We start from the raw sequence: 16,255 nt of genomic DNA on the forward strand, positions 1-16,255 counted from the left end.
AACTGGTGTGTTAAAAATTTGTTGATTAAGCTTTAACTCGATTGATACTGACATTGTTGTCAATGCAATAGAACATGAGTTAAAGCACGCTTAAACGCATTTCATTTTCCTATTAACAATATACTGTTGTTTAATATACTACTTGTACATAAAATTATTTTCATACATGACACGCACCAAATCTTAAATCCTAATTAATTTATTGTTGTAGTTTTTTCGATAGTTTTCAAAATTGAATTGGTGGATGAATCGATTTAATTATCGGTTCATTGGTTTGATCAATTCAATTAAATAAAACATTATAAATTTATAAATAAAAATACAAAAAATCGATTCAATCAGTCCATATTGATTCGTGGGTCAATAGGCTTTGATGCATTTTCTCTAAATTGGTTCTTAGTTCAATCGGTCTATTCAGTCCTGTTCAAACAACCGTGATTGAAATTTAATAAAATTTAGACGATAGAAAAAATTCTTTCAATATTACTTTCTTCATTGTTTTAAGAATTGGATTAAATTAGATGAGGGTATCGATTTGAAGAGAAATAAAAAATTAATTAAACTGAATTAAAAAAAATTGATTGAATCGATTGAATTGAATTTTATAATTTTTTTACTTTTCATGAATTTTGTAATAATTTATTCAATTTAAGTCATAAATAAATCAATTTCAACCATCAATTTAATTCGAAAACATAAAACATTGATTATTCGAATTTAGTATTTTAACAAAAATCCAACTTTTACCTAATGTTAATTACTCCTTTTTTTTTAAAATAAAACGACAACGCCTTACGCAGTTTCCAGAATGCCGCACGCGCGCATATCCCAATTCGGTGCCAATTTTAACTTTCCGCCAATTGCATTACACCAATCGTGAAGTCTCACGCGCGCATCTCCCAAAATTTGGTGCCAATTTTAACTTTCCTCTAATTGCATTACGCCACGCGTGAAGTAGCACGCGCAATGGTTAAATCAATTTCAGAAGGTTAAATTTCCATTTTCATCCTCTATTTTACTCAATTTTAGGATATAGTCTCCATTCTTTAATTTAAATAGTTTGATAATTTATAATGTTATTAGTTAGTACAAATTAATTAGCACTATTAATTCGATAAAAAATAATTAAAACCATTAATTATTTCAATTAAAATATTAATATTTATTTTAAAAAACTATTACACCTAAAAATTTAGCATGAAGTGTTTGAAAAATCGTTTTAAGAAAATTTTAGGTCAACATTTTAATAGAAATAATTACCATATTAATTAATAGGCAGATCTAAGGGAGGCCGCTTTTGATTCATATGGTAAAATTGTATTTCATTCCTGCTCAGAAAATAATAATTTAATTTATACACATTTTGTAAAGTGAGAAAAAATTCAAGAAATCAAAATTGATCCAAACGATGGCGTTTAATTTTTTATTAATAAATTAAAATACAATTCTCATCTATTTATTTAATTTATAATTAATTTTAATTTTATATTTAAAATAGTGAAAAATAATTTTAAAATATTATATATATTTAATAAAGATATTGTTGATTATAATTTTATTTACTTAAAACTTAAATTTTTAAAAATATTTATGAAAAGGACATTGAAGTTTTACTAAATAATGTCCAAAACCCATTAAATAAAATTATTTTATCGAAATAAAATCTAAAAACTCAAATTAAAAATAAAAATTAAAAATTAAAAACCAAATTAAATGATCCGAATTATCACATTCGGTTCAAAACCAAAAAATGAACTCTATCAAATTGAACCGAACTTAGCTTTATCTCTTAATACAGAACTTTTTTATTTACTCTCGTAAAAAATTATAATTTTATCTTAACCCTTAATATAAAGTTCCAAACTTCGCATTTCTGATTAATAACAAAGTACACCAAATTTAAACATAATTAAAGGACCAAAATCATAATTTAACCAATTCAAAAAAAGTAAATAAAAAAATCCAATTTCTTTTCTTTCTTGCTTTATTTACCAGGCCTGATCCCCTCACTCCATTATAATGTCGGCTTGTTCCATAAAAATTTAATATTAAAAAAAGAACAGAGAAAAAAAGTAAAGCCAAAAAAAAAAAAAAGCTGCTCTCTTTTTGCTCTGCTTTTGTTTTGTTTTTCTTTTGGCTTTGTCTCTCAGATTTCACGGCGACAAGTCTGTTTCATTCTTCTTGATCCCATAAAGTTCCCTTCTTTTTTTTTTTTCATCGGATTCTAAACCAAAAACGGTGAGTTTTTTCAAGCAAGGTGGAGCAGTTCAGTTACCGGTTTATCAACACTCCGTCCGGTTACTTCCCCTACGGTTCGTTTTCTTTGGAACCCATTGAAGGAAAAATGTTGGGTAAATACCCCCAAAACGAATCAAAAGCTTGTTACCAAAGTTAAATGAAGAGGAAAAATTTAGCTTTGAAATGAACAAAATATTGGGTCTTCACAATTTGGGCCTTCTTAGTTTTGAAAGTGAATGAAAACACCGGCGGCGGCAGCGGGAGCGGCGGATTGTCCTTTCTATAGGGGATGATGCAATACAAGTGATTTTGAAGCTTTTAGGTTTCATTTCATAGCGTTGAAGTGAAGTTTATGGTCAACAAAGTTGATCTCTTTTCACTTATTGGAGCACAGTTTTATTAACAGTTTTAGTTGATTCAAATTTGTAAGCATGAAGGCTCCACCCAATGGATTTTTGGCAAATCCCGCAGAAGGTTTGATTTTTTTCTTTTAATTTTTCTTAATCAAAATTTTTTTATTCTCTTTTCTCCTCTGGGTCAAAAATAGACATCGGGATTTTAGTATTGCAGCATTTTCTTTAATTATCAGTATATATTTAGCTGTTTCATGGATTTGTTTTTGGCCCTTGCATTATCCAGATCCTCTTTAAATTGTTGTTGGTTTTATGAGGTTATTATCTTGTTTATATATATATATTCCATAAAAATGGAAAGAAGCAAGGTAATGAGACTAGAAGTGAAAGTTATTGTAACTGAACTAGGAGTCAACTTTCCTCATTTTAGAGTCAAAGATTTGGGTTTAGGATCATTTATCATTTTTCAAATTGGAGGTGAAACAAGGGATGCAAAAAATGAAGTCTTTAAATTATATAAGAATATTCATGATGACCTTGTTTTATGAATTGTGGCGAAATAGGAAAAGTAGAATCAATAATTCATACAAGGAAATTTGGGGATATCTTGGTTTAGGACAATAAAGTTTAACTCTTTTGCCCTGTCTATCTTTCAAAGTTTTGAAGAGAAATGGATATGGTGAATCTTTTAGTAGTTGATGCCTTTTAATTATTTTTCTGACTTTTTTTGCTTGTGTGGTTTTCGGGTATGTTCTGATAACAACACAGGAGAAAGGAAGAGTATCAATTCAGAATTATGGCATGCTTGTGCTGGACCACTTGTTTCTTTACCGCCAGTTGGAAGTTTGGTGGTTTACTTTCCTCAAGGCCATAGTGAACAAGTGAGTCGTTTTCCTTATTCGTTCATATGGAATAATTGTTTCTAAATCCTGTCTTTTATGGATTTTTTTTCTGTTCAGGTTGCAGCATCGATGCAGAAGGAGACTGATTTCGTACCAAGCTACCCTAATCTTCCTTCCAAGTTAATTTGCATGCTCCATAATGTCACATTGCATGTAAGCAAAAAACTAGCCAACCATTATCCCGAGTTCCTAAATGAATTTTGTCTACTTATCTAAATGAATTTGCATGCTCCGTAATGTCACGTTGCATGTAAGCAAAAAGCTATCTCGTACTGATGGTTTTCTTAACTTGTGTATGTGAGAACAGCTTGGAAAGCATATGCATGAACTTAACATTGTAACAGTCAGAAATGATCTTAAAAATGCAAGTTAAAAGGTTATTTTGAAGCTGCTAATTTATTCAATTTATTTAAAATTTTGAATCAGGCTGACCCGGAAACCGATGAGGTCTATGCTCAGATGACTCTTCAACCTGTAAACAAAGTAGGTCAACTCTTCTGTTTGAGAATTACTATTTTAATATTGCCTCTGTTTTTTTCGTTCATTCCTGAAATTTGGGAAGAATTTTGAAGTAGTTTTCTACAGTATGACAGAGAAGCATTACTAGCATCTGATATGGGCCTCAAGCAAAGCAGACAACCTGCTGAGTTCTTTTGCAAGACGCTTACAGCTAGTGACACTAGCACTCATGGTGGCTTTTCAGTGCCTCGTCGAGCAGCTGAGAAGATCTTCCCTCCTTTGGTGTGTAAAGTTTTTTAATTTTGATTTCTACTTTAAGATTTGAGAGGTATGGTATAAGCATTTTTGTACCTATTTTTACTAAGTCTTAAATGATAATATTTGGTAGGATTTTTCGATGCAACCACCCGCTCAAGAGCTACAAGCTAGAGATTTACATGAGAATCCATGGACATTTAGACATATCTATCGAGGTATGATTCTCTTCTAGACATTGCTCTTCCGTTTCATGAGCTAGTAGCTAGTACCTCAATGCATAAGGCTTCTTTTCAGGTCAACCAAAGAGGCATCTTCTAACTACTGGTTGGAGTGTCTTTGTTAGCAACAAAAGACTTTTTGCTGGTGATTCTGTTCTTTTCATAAGGTATGGTTCATATACATACTTAGAGATACACATATATATATATATCTTTTTATGTTGCTTAACTTGAATTCTTTGCTTAAATATAGAGACGAGAAGTCACAGTTTCTCTTAGGTATAAGGCGGGCCAATAGACAGCAGCCAGCTCTCTCTTCATCAGTAATTTCTAGTGATAGCATGCATATAGGGATCCTTGCTGCTGCAGCTCATGCTGCTGCAAATAACAGCCCATTTACCATATTCTACAATCCAAGGTATTGCCATAACATATTTTGATTGTCCTTCAGCTCATTGTTATCGCATAACCATAAATTTCTTTTTTTTCATTTTCAGAAAATAAGATATTGATATGCCTGAATAGATATTATTAATTTTGATAGGGCAAGCCCTTCCGAGTTTGTGGTACCCTTGGCGAAGTATAACAAAGCCATGTATACCCAAGTTTCTCTTGGAATGCGGTTTAGAATGATGTTTGAAACCGAGGAGTGCGGAGTACGTAGATACATGGGTACGATTACTGGTATCAGTGACCTGGATCCTGTACGATGGAAGAATTCACAGTGGCGCAATCTTCAGGTATTCTTTGGACATAACGATAGTATGGATACAATATTGTTGCAAAAGGAGAGAAGACCATGTAATTTTTTTATTTTGGCAATTTGCTTTTATGTCTTGACAGGTAGGATGGGATGAATCTACTGCTGGTGAGCGACCAACCCGAGTTTCAATTTGGGACATCGAGCCTGTTGTAACTCCTTTCTACATATGCCCACCACCGTTTTTCAGGCCTAGATTCCCCAAGCAACCGGGAATGCCAGGTAAACCATATTACCAGATATATCTTCTGATAAACAATGATAAATAACAGGAAAATTGTAGAAGTTAGTTCTAATCTTTGATGATGCTGTTGCAGATAATGAAAATGATGTTGAGAATGCTTTTAAGAGAGCTATGCCTTGGCTTGGAGATGACTTTGGCATGAAAGATTCCCCCAATTCAATCTTCCCTGGTTTGAGTTTAGTTCAGTGGATGAACATGCAACAAAATAATCAGTTTGCAGCTGCTCAATCTGGACTCTTTCCTTCAATGGTTTCTTCGAATCCATTGCACAGTAGCCTTGGCACTGATGATCCATCCAAGTTATTGAATTTTCAAGCTCCGATGTTACCTGCGTCAAATATGCAATTTAACAAAGCAAATCCAAACCAGGTCAACCAGTTGTCTCAGGCACCTATGACCTGGCCCCAGCAACAGCAACTCCAGCAGTTATTGCAGACTCCTCTGAATCAAAATCCACAACAGCAGTTACAGCAACGACAGTCACAGCTGCAGCCACAGTCACATCTTCAACAGCAGCCTCAGCCTCAGCCACCTCTACAGCAGCAGCAGCAGCAACAACAAAGACAACAGGCACAGCCACAACCACAGCAGCAGCAGCCACCTCTACAGCAACTGCAACAACAACAAAGACAACAGGCACAACCGCAGCTGCTGCAACAACAATTTCTACCAGCTCAAGTAAATAATGGCATCATTGCCTCAAACCAGATGCCAAATCAAAATTTGCATCAGCCAGGTGTTTATTCTCAGATTCAGCAACAGCAGCAGCAACAACAAATATTGACAAGCAATGGCCAGTCAACTCAAACCACCCTTCCTGCTAATAAGGCTTCATATCCTTTGACATCGTTAGCTCAAGATACACAGATTCAGCAACAGGTGGAACAGCAACCTAACCTCGTACAGAGCCAACAGCAACAGACACAGTTGCAGCAAAATCTGTCCCAGAGGTCACAACAGCAGCCACAAATTCAACAACTGGCACAGCAGGGCCTCTCAGAGCAACAATTCCAATTATTACAGAAATTGCAGCAACAGCAGCAGTCGTCTCAACAATTACTCTCACCTACTGGATCACTGTCGCAGTCTCCAGTGGTGCAACAACAGCCAATGCATCAACAAAACCAACCAATGCAGCAGGTGCCTCTTTCTCAGAGCCAACAGACACTTGGCAGCAATGGTTTCTCAACATCAATGCTAATGCAACCACAACAGCTAGTGGTGAGCCAATCCCAAAATCAGAACAAGCCACTTATGGCAATGAGAACCCATTCTGGTCTTACTGATGGAGATGCTCCATCATGTTCAACCTCACCTTCTACCAATAATTGTCAGGTTTCACCATCAAGCTTCCTAAGCAGAAGTCAGCAAGTACCATCCATGGTAGTGACAGATCCAGTTGTTGAGCCTGCAAGTACACTGGTTCAGGAGCTTCAGAGCAAGCCTGATATCCGAATCAAACACGAGTTGCTTGCCTCTAAAGGTCCAGATCAATCAAAGTACAAAAGTACTGTGACAGACCAGTTAGAAGCATCCTCTTCTGGAACATCATACTGCCTGGATGCAGGCACCATCCAGCATAATTTCTCTCTCCCCACCTTTTTGGAAGGTGATGTCCAATCACATCCTCGGAGCAATCTTCAATTTTCAGCTAATATTGACGGACTGGCACCCGACACCTTGTTATCAAGGGGATATGACTCTCAAAAGGATCTTCAAAATCTGCTTTCTAATTATGGTAGCAATCCAAGAGATATTGACACAGAGTTGTCTACTGCTGCAATAAGTCCCCAGTCATTTGGTGTGCCAAACATACCTTTCAAGAGTGGGTGTTCAAATGATGTTGCCATAAACGATGCAGGAGTTCTAAATGGTGGATTGTGGGCCAACCAAACTCAACGGATGCGAACATATACAAAGGTATGTGGCCTCACTAATTATGGTTTTACGCTTTGTTACCTCATTTGTTTTCTTTGTTTTAGACCTTGCAATTTGGAACTATCTAGTTTTTGAAGCTCTGAAGTAGGAACATCACATGTTCAGCATAATCAGATTTTTTATCTTTAAAGAGTTCTGAGCAGTTCAAGCATCAATCTGATGTACTATTAGTTCTAAATGTTTGATGCTGGTTTGAACTTGTGAAGGTGCAAAAGCGTGGCTCTGTGGGAAGATCAATCGATGTGACCCGCTACAAAGGGTATGATGAACTCAGGCATGATCTAGCCCGCATGTTTGGTATCGAGGGACAGATGGAAGATCCACAAAGTTCTGACTGGAAATTAGTATATGTTGACCATGAAAATGACATATTACTTGTTGGTGATGATCCTTGGGAGTAAGTGAAGAACCCCAACTTGAACCTATATAACTTTATCAGCTTTTTTTTATTTCTCTGTTCATCCTTTTGTAATTTCTAATTTTTTGCAGAGAATTTGTAAGTTGTGTTCAGAGCATTAAAATTCTGTCATCCCTTGAAGTACAACAAATGAGCTTGGATGGTGACCTTGGAAATGTGCCAGTTCCCAATCAGGCTTGTAGTGAGATCGACAGTGGAAATGCATGGAGAGGACATTATGATGATACTTCAGCCGCCTCTTTTAACAGATAAAAAAGTCAAAAACAAATTGATTGGACTTTACATAGGCTCATTGGTGGATGCCTTTTCATTAAGAAAGATCAATTTAATGAAGTTCTTCCAAATTCAGAGGTGTTAAAACCACTGCCATAGAATTGGCAGAAGGATGGATCTTGTTCTAACTTTAGCATCCACTTTTTTTTGACTTTGCCCTTTAGTCACTAGTAGTTTTTCAATGAGGTAAGGTGCAAAAGGGAGCTTTGGGGCAAGTTTTATCATTTATGTATAATATAACCATATTCTAAAAGCTGATCTGACATCATCAGCAAGATTTGTAGTGTTTGTAGCTATTACTCGGGCAAAGATACAATTAGCATCAATTTTTGTTAATGTTGCGCCAAGGTACAATTTGAAAACTTTTCTCAAAGAGATGAATATATATACCCATTGAAGAAGATCATTTTATACTTTGATCATATCAGTACTGGATCAAAAGGGTGAAAATTATCAGGGCAAACAACAAAGCTAGCACCATTTATATCGAAGATTAAAAGAAAAATACAAAATCCTTGTGCCTCATGGAAAACTCATCCATAAATTTCAGTTGTGAACCTAATAGCATATCTTTATCAGACAACTAAGAAAGCACAGCCATTACATCAGATGCTCTAAGAGCAATATAACTAGTTCCATCATTCCCTTTGAAGTCATTCCCTGCATACTTGGAATATAAAACTGTATTCCCTGGTGCAACAGATAGTGGCTTCCTGTTACCTTCCTCATCCAAAGTACCAGGGCCAACAGCTATCACCTGTGTTATTTAATTCAGAGCATTTTTTAAGTATATACACATGCCAGGCACGGACGACAACAAATATAAATATATTAACCGATACTCACCGTGCCAATGGAAGGTTTTTCTTTGCTTGACTCAGTCAGCAACAAACCTCCAGCAGTCTTCTCCTCGGCTTCTGCAACCTGCAACAATCGTCATTAAACACAACATTGAGTGCCCTGTTCAACGCAATGTATTATCACAACCGAATTAATGAATTTCAGAAAGGGTAAAAACCTTAATGAAAACCCTGTCATTTAAAGGCTTGAGGTCTTTGATGTCATCTGTTTCAAGAATTCCCACAATGTCATCTTCCTTCAAGATAAGATGATTTGAACCATTGAACTCCAGCTCAGTTCCGGCATACTTGGAATATATAACCTGAGCACCAGTCTATAAAAAAAAAGTACTGTGTAAGTAAACAATTATGCAGCAAATAAAGGGAAGAATGTTGATTCCTTGAAATCCACCTTAACAGAACATTCCAATTTGGTCTTCCCAATTGTCTTCCCCTCGCCGATGGCAACCACTTCACCCCCTTGAGGCTTTGATTGAGCTGTTGTTGGTAGCAAAATTCCACCCTCTGTCTTCTCTTCTGTTTCTTTGATCTTCACCAACACTCTATCACCCAAGGGCTTAATCGAGGTGTACTGATATAAACCGATCAAATCAAATCGTGTAAGCAAGATATATATGGCAACAATTCAAGTTACATCTAATTCTTTAGTTGTGTTCTATGTAGAAAATGCATACAATGCTCCTAATCACTCCAACAATGCATTAACATTTGAGAAAATACCCATCAAACAATGGCCATATTTATAAAGCAAAGTACATCTTAACATGGTCCGAAAACTACTTCTGAAGAAACTAGTTTCAAAAAAGCTTAAAACTTTACCCATTAACAACATTAGAACAGCACTGCTCTCATCAATTATGATCCTAATCCAAAAACTTAACTTGTAGAAACCAAAACCAAAATGATCCAAATTCATAATGACCCAAATGCAAAAGTTTCAAAAATAAAGGAATCCCCTCCCCCAAAAAAAATTAACCCGATTCAGAATTAATTCACTCCCATCTTACAGGTCTAAATGGTACAAATAAAACTATAAAAAGAACTACCTTGGGAGCAACAACAGTAGCCGCTTTTACAACCAAACCCTTAAAGGACCTTTGAGTCAAAGACCCGGGCTTTAAAGATCCAAAGGAAGAGAATTTCACAATGGACGATGGCCTTAATCCTTCAAATGAAGCCAAATTCCTTACTGATACTGTCATTGATGATGCTGTTAACTGAGATGTAGCCATTCCTGTAATGAAAATTTTCCCAGAAAACAAACAACTTTCAATTCTAGCAACCAATTTTTCTTAAAAAAGGAAAAAGTTATATGCTTTAATAAAAGAAAAGATTATACCTTTGAGTGGGAAAAAAAATGATGTTTTGGGGTAAGATATTGAAAGTGATAAGAGTTGGCTTGAAACCGGATGAAGTATAAGATAAAAACCCTAGATTGTTCTAGTAATGGGTTTTATGCGTTGAATAGAGACTTCTAGAATATTGGCGTTTACAGGAACATTGTTGTTGGCTTCCTAGAATATCATCGAGTGCACTCCTAATATTTTTTTACTAATTAATTTGAATTTGAATTCAATTTAATTTATTAATAAAAGGTTAAATATTTGAATTTATCAATGCTTTTACCCGAAAATTATTGGAATCTAAAAGAATGGTAACTTGTATAAAAATTATAAATATTAAAAATAATTTAAATCCGAATAATTTGAATAAATAATATAAGACAACTTAAATTCGAGTGACAAAGTTGATTTTATCAAAGTAGTTAACATTGTATTGATGAGTATATCATTTTATGTCTTAATATTAATATCGATCATTTTCAGATTTATTGTTGTTTTAAATTTTTAACATATATAATCTAATTTTTAGTTTCTTGATGTATTTATATATTATATACATGCAAATATAAGTTTTAAAATTATTAATTATGGTAAACTATATATAAAGTCGTTAAATTATTAGAAAGTTTACGTTTTGCTCATTTTAGTTCAAAAGTTATAAAATGATCACTGAACTATTCGAAAGTTTTCATTTAAGGCACTGGTGGTCTGTTAAAATCACTGTTGTATGCCTGTATGGCCTTCTATATTCACGTCGTCTGCACTAATCGAAAACTCTCATTTTAATTATTTTTTATAGTTTAATTTTTTTTTCATGAAACAACTTTAAATGTCAAGAATCTGCGAACTAAAATTTAAACAACTTTCTTCTCCAATCTTCGACACTTATTGTCAGATCAACTTTGATTTAAGGTATGTTCTTCTACTAGGCAATGAATACTAATCCACCATTCCGATTATCGAATTGTCGCTTGGAGCTCGTTATTGGATTTTTTTTTTAAAACAAAAACCTTAACAATCCAATACCTTAAATAAAAACTTTCAAATAGTTTAATGACTTAAATAAAAACTTTCAAATAATTCAGTGATCATTTTATAACTGTTTGAAGTTGAATAACAAAAACGTAAAGTTACTAATAATTTAATGACAGTTTAACCAAAAATGAAAATCCTCTACAGGTTTCAATTTTGAATATCACGTGAGAAAAAATGAGCAAAATTTTCGAAATGTACTTAACTAAATAATGTGACATTGTTTTAAAATAAAATATGATATGTTCGCTGGATTCATTGCAACTTAAACTAGTCGAGTTATTGCTTTTAATCTATAAATAAGATAAAGAATAAATAAATTAAGTTAAATGTACCCGTTTGAGTTTTTTAAATTACAATGAATCAAATAAAAATATCAAGTACCACGTAAGGATGAAGTCATAAAATTACTTTAAGGAATCATAGATGAATCATAAAATATTGGCAGATTAAAGTACAATTTTACCATGATACTAACATGTAGTTTCATAAAAAAAATAAATGACTAAATGATAAATTTACCATTTTTAAGAAAACACCCTTTGTCTTCTTCTTTGGTGCCACGCATTTTTAAATTAATGTCACGTTATTAAATTAAATTTATCTCATAAAATTTTTATATATTTTTAAAATGCTGAAATTTATTTGAAATTTGCTTCCAATCAAAGTAATAAATCAAGTGTCCAAAGTTGAAGCCATAGTGGAAAAAAGGAAGTTTACATTAAAAATCAATGATTTTATAAATATACTTTCAAAGCTCGAAGAAAACAAGAACAAACTTGTTAGGCAGCAAAATTTTACAACTAGGAGCTTCCTCCATGCTAAGTGTTAGCAAAGGAATATACGTTGAATGAAAATACATATTAAGGATTGTTACAACACTAAAATTATACAAAGTGTTGGGGTAATAAAACGAGGGTGGTCAACATATGAGGTGTGGAAAGTCGTAAAAATTAGAGTAGTTTACACTATAAAAAGAGTGGAGAAGTGTTCAATTGTGGCTTAAGAGAACTTTAGGGTGGAGTTTTGATGGAGTGAAGACTATGTATCCTCCCTTCTCCTTTTATCGTAATATTGAGGATGTATTAATAGAGAGATGAATATTGGGCATGAGTATTAACCGTTGAGTTTTCTATTCAATGTGTATTTTAATATGGTGGTGGATGTCAATCCAAGATATTATTGGAGTTAACTTGAAAGGATTGGATAAGGTACTTATTGGATGTGATAGATGGATATATGACACTAAAAATCTTATGGTACATATATGTGTGTGAAAATCATGTATTTAGAACACAAATATGTGTTTAAAAATAATAAGTAAATGGCAATTCATACGAAGGAGTAGCTATGTGTCCTGAGGTTACTGACATGAAAGTTTTATTTGATACTTCTAGCAATGATGGTAGGGGTGTTCAATCGGTTAATCGACCTAAACTGCCATTAACTGAATTAACCGACCTTTTTAAACCCTTAACCGTTAACCGAATCGAAAATTTTTCAAAAAAAATTAACCAAACCTAACTTTTTCAATTAATTCGGTCGGTTAAGTGAATTAACCGACCGATTAATTTATATTTCTAAAAAATTAACCGAACTGACCGAATACTTATATATTATAATATTATTTATTAAATTTAGTTAAATTGGTTAACCGAATGATTTCAAACTAAATTATCCGTTAACCAAACTTTCAAAAAATTATTAACCGACTCCCGACCAAATTAATTCGGTTAACGAACCGATTAATCAAATTTGGTTAGTTAACCGAATTAATTCGGTTTTACCCGAAATTTACAAACCTCTAAATGATGGTGATGCTATGTCCTAGGATAAAACGTTTTAGGATGACTAGTAATCAATGATCTTGTATTCCCAAGTAGACCTCATATATTTTTAGTGGAGATGTGAAGTCTTCACAATTCATTGAACTAAGGTTCGTAGGTTAGTTCAAGGTCTATCGATTGGTAAGTCAAGTATGCATGGTCCGCTGGGATATTAGTTTCGATGGAAGACACATGTCCGACTCTGGTGAGGTTCACCATTTAGAGTATAACAATTGCCTCCAAAGTGAGAGAAAATTATAAAAAATATATATATACAATAAATATTGAAAAGTATGATATGAAACTAATTAATAATAACATATGCAATATGTACGATATCAAAATAAAAAATTAAATTGTGAGTAAAATAAAATTTAAACACAAAAATATATTAAATTTAAAATACTAAATAAATACAATCATTTATAATTATTTTATCATCAATTTTAAATTAATATCGTATTTATTTATGACACTAACTCAATCAACATTATTCATACGCAAATATATAAAATTTTAGAGCACAGTACTAAACTTTCAAATAAAAATTATATATTGTTTAGTTGAACAAATAAATTTTTTATTGATTTATAAAAATATATCTTTTGTGTACTATGTTAACCCAGTGAGTGCCACATGGTGCTTGGGCGAAGCCATGGAGGCAAGTTCTCCTAGCATAACCATGAAAAGATTGCGTGTCATCATATCTTCACAGTGGACAAATGTTCTTCCAAAGGGAACTAACGCGAGGGTATATAAAGTAAAAAAAAAATAATGATACACTTATAATCACTTTATGGTAATCCAAATGTTTTTTTTAATTTAGTCATTTTAAATAAAATAATTATATGAATTGGTTATTATCATTAAATTTTTATTTTCAATGTAAATAGTTAAGGACACTTATCATGTTAATATCTTTCTCAATTGTACATAATTTTTATTAGTATAAAAAATTTAGTTTCCAATATTTACATATTTTGTTAATTTAATTTTAATTCTAAAAAATTAATAAATTTAGTCTAAGCATTTACACATTTACAAAAATAGGGCGAGTTAAATTTGTTAAACCATGACGAAATTAATAGAATGTGTAAATTATGAGAGTTTTATTCGTTATTATACCAATCAAATTTATATAAAATTGACGAAAAATATTAATATTGTAATTAATTATCTTTAATTACTTTTGAAATTAACAGGATCAAATTACTTTGATTTTTTTAGATGAACCAATTTGCTCATTATTGAAATTAAGAGGAATTAAAGAGATCTTTTTACTTATATAGTTATAGATATATATTCATCATCACTTAGATCGAATTTGGTTCGAATCAGATCTCTATACAAAAATTAATCCTTAATTTTTATCTAAATCCATCAATATTTATAAATTATTAATCTAAATTCATTTCAATCTCGTTCATATTACCATTTTATAATAATAACTAATAACATTGTTTTGTTTAATGATCTTAACTTTCCATAAAATAATTAAATATATTTAATGTTGACACTAAAAAATCAATTATTACAAAATTACCGAAAAAATCTACAATGCTTTACATTCTTCTCTACAAATTAATTAATACTTGATTTTTATTTTTTTTTTGTTTTCTTTAATAAAAAAAGAATGAGCCGTGAAAAAAATTTGACCCATCCAAATATCCGGGTCCAAACCCGGATACTAAAAATCCCCGGATTTAAGTTGACCCGTTTTAAAAATTCCAAAGAAATGATCCCGGAATCAAAATCCCATCAAAATTTTCTTCTTCACCACCAATGTTAAGCATCGATGATCCCAAAAAATCACTTGAAAAATCATCAAATCCAGGGAAAATCCCATAATCCGAAACACTATTACCCGAACCCATTGTTAATAGATCCATAACCGACCCGTCGAATTGTACCGTCGCGTACGAAACTGACGGCGACGGTGATTCCATTTGGAACGCAGAATCAGTTTGCTCCGAATGGATCGTCGAAGGCTCCAAGTTTGCAAACCTCGCGTCCGAAACTGACGGCGACGGTGACTCCATTTGGAACGCAGAATCAGTTTGCTCCGAATGGATAGTCGAAGGCTCCGAGTTCGCGAACCTCGCTGCGGCGGCTTGGATTTCATGGGGAGATAAAGACGTACCGCCGGCTATCTCGGGTGGGTTACCAGGGAAATTGAATTTAGCAGAACGGCCGCGTAAGCAAAAAAGAGCGGCGTCGAATGCACGCGCCGCTTTCTCGGCGGTGTCGTAAGAACCTAACCAAATCCTTTCTCTACTGTTTGGTAGCCTGATTTCAGATACCCATTTCCCCCATTTTCGCTTACGTACACCTGTGAACCTTGAATCGCTCCTTTCAACCGCAGATTTCTCGCTAAGGTGTTTCACCATTGTTGTTTGCTAAGCTTTTGTTTTTCTGGGTTTTTTAAAGTAATAATGATTTTAAGGTTTTTTATTTTGATTCACTATGAAAATGAATCGATAAATTGGATTTTTTTTTTTTTTTTGAGGTTTTAAGTTTGGATGATAATGGAATTTGCTGCTCTGCTTTTATATTACTATGAAACGACGAGTGGGAGTGATCTTCAGTCAAAGAAATACAGGCGTGTTGAGTTGGAGCTTCTAGAAACTGTACCCTTAAGCCAGAAGGGATAATCTAATATTTAGTCCTTGAATTTGGTAAGTTTTTCAATTTAATCCTAATCCACCTTAGATTTCGTTGAATTGACATGTCATTCTCCCATAATGTCACATTTATCACCTGTTTCTTTTTCTAAAAATTCAAAATCTTTTAAAATATAAAATTTTATATCTTAATAAAAAATTCAAGTGATGATGTCATCACCCTTTAAAAACATTAAAAGAGGGATGAGGATAAAGGGCCCTCAAAAATTATAGATTTAACATTATAAAATTAAACTTTAACCCTAATTTATGGACTATGAATAAAAGAAGAAATTCATGTACTAAATTAAAAAAATTAAATTTAAAGATTAAATATTATTCTACCCTTTAGTTAAATGATAAAGAACTAAGTTTCGGTTTCGAATTTTATAAATTAAAAATATTTTGACATCCGTTTTAAAAGTCAAATTCGATTTATTCTTAATATAATTATCGAATATCATAGGGTCTTA

The 16,255-nt window shown here is 33.0% G+C and overlaps 3 protein-coding genes across 4 annotated transcripts; 1 reads left to right on the plus strand and 2 right to left on the minus strand.

The window, feature by feature from the left end:
- Window positions 1-2,000: 2,000 nt before the first annotated feature.
- Window positions 2,001-8,462, plus strand: LOC108449907 (auxin response factor 19). 2 transcript variants are annotated; one of them, XM_053031216.1, is made up of 14 exons: window positions 2,001-2,712; window positions 3,360-3,472; window positions 3,551-3,646; window positions 3,920-3,976; window positions 4,079-4,234; window positions 4,341-4,425; window positions 4,505-4,595; window positions 4,682-4,846; window positions 4,973-5,168; window positions 5,272-5,410; window positions 5,506-6,653; window positions 6,768-7,352; window positions 7,577-7,767; window positions 7,860-8,462. In XM_053031216.1, the coding sequence occupies exons 1-14, from the start codon at window positions 2,670-2,672 to the stop codon at window positions 8,038-8,040; spliced, it is 3,246 nt and encodes a 1,081-aa protein (XP_052887176.1). In that variant the 5' UTR covers window positions 2,001-2,669; the 3' UTR covers window positions 8,041-8,462. The 2 variants fall into 2 exon arrangements, with proteins under 2 accessions (XP_052887176.1, XP_017602778.1); XM_017747289.2 differs by having other exon boundaries at window positions 5,506-7,352.
- Window positions 8,463-8,511: 49 nt separating this feature from the next.
- Window positions 8,512-10,452, minus strand: LOC108449916 (20 kDa chaperonin, chloroplastic-like). The gene is made up of 6 exons (XM_017747301.2): window positions 10,261-10,452; window positions 9,968-10,155; window positions 9,313-9,492; window positions 9,080-9,235; window positions 8,908-8,985; window positions 8,512-8,818 (listed from the first exon to the last, which is right to left on the minus strand). The coding sequence occupies exons 2-6, from the start codon at window positions 10,151-10,153 to the stop codon at window positions 8,645-8,647; spliced, it is 774 nt and encodes a 257-aa protein (XP_017602790.1). The 5' UTR covers window positions 10,154-10,155; window positions 10,261-10,452; the 3' UTR covers window positions 8,512-8,644.
- Window positions 10,453-14,689: 4,237 nt separating this feature from the next.
- Window positions 14,690-15,682, minus strand: LOC108486065 (ethylene-responsive transcription factor ERF017-like). Its single transcript, XM_017789880.2, has one exon. The coding sequence runs from the start codon at window positions 15,507-15,509 to the stop codon at window positions 14,841-14,843; it is 669 nt and encodes a 222-aa protein (XP_017645369.1). The 5' UTR covers window positions 15,510-15,682; the 3' UTR covers window positions 14,690-14,840.
- Window positions 15,683-16,255: the final 573 nt, after the last annotated feature.

Source organism: Gossypium arboreum, chromosome 7, assembly GCF_025698485.1.
Source record: "Gossypium arboreum isolate Shixiya-1 chromosome 7, ASM2569848v2, whole genome shotgun sequence".
NCBI classification, from domain to species: domain Eukaryota; kingdom Viridiplantae; phylum Streptophyta; class Magnoliopsida; order Malvales; family Malvaceae; genus Gossypium; species Gossypium arboreum.

What these genes read in the sequence shown, in the direction of transcription:
- LOC108449907 (XM_017747289.2), top strand. Translation starts at nt 2,670, where the DNA reads ATGAAGGCTCCACCCAATGGATTTTTGGCAAATCCCGCAGAAG. An exon ending in CTCAAGGCCATAGTGAACAA is followed by an intron (nt 3,473 to 3,550) that starts GTGAGTCGTTTT and finishes TTTTCTGTTCAG; the next exon opens with GTTGCAGCATCGATGCAGAA. An exon ending in CACAGTGGCGCAATCTTCAG is followed by an intron (nt 5,169 to 5,271) that starts GTATTCTTTGGA and finishes ATGTCTTGACAG; the next exon opens with GTAGGATGGGATGAATCTAC.
- LOC108449916 (XM_017747301.2), bottom strand. Translation starts at nt 10,153, where the DNA reads ATGGCTACATCTCAGTTAACAGCATCATCAATGACAGTATCAGTAAGG. An exon ending in ATGACAGGGTTTTCATTAAG is followed by an intron (nt 8,986 to 9,079) that starts GTTTTTACCCTT and finishes CGATTGTTGCAG; the next exon opens with GTTGCAGAAGCCGAGGAGAA. An exon ending in AAAAACCTTCCATTGGCACG is followed by an intron (nt 8,819 to 8,907) that starts GTGAGTATCGGT and finishes TAAATAACACAG; the next exon opens with GTGATAGCTGTTGGCCCTGG.
- LOC108486065 (XM_017789880.2), bottom strand. Translation starts at nt 15,509, where the DNA reads ATGGTGAAACACCTTAGCGAGAAATCTGCGGTTGAAAGGAGCGATTCA.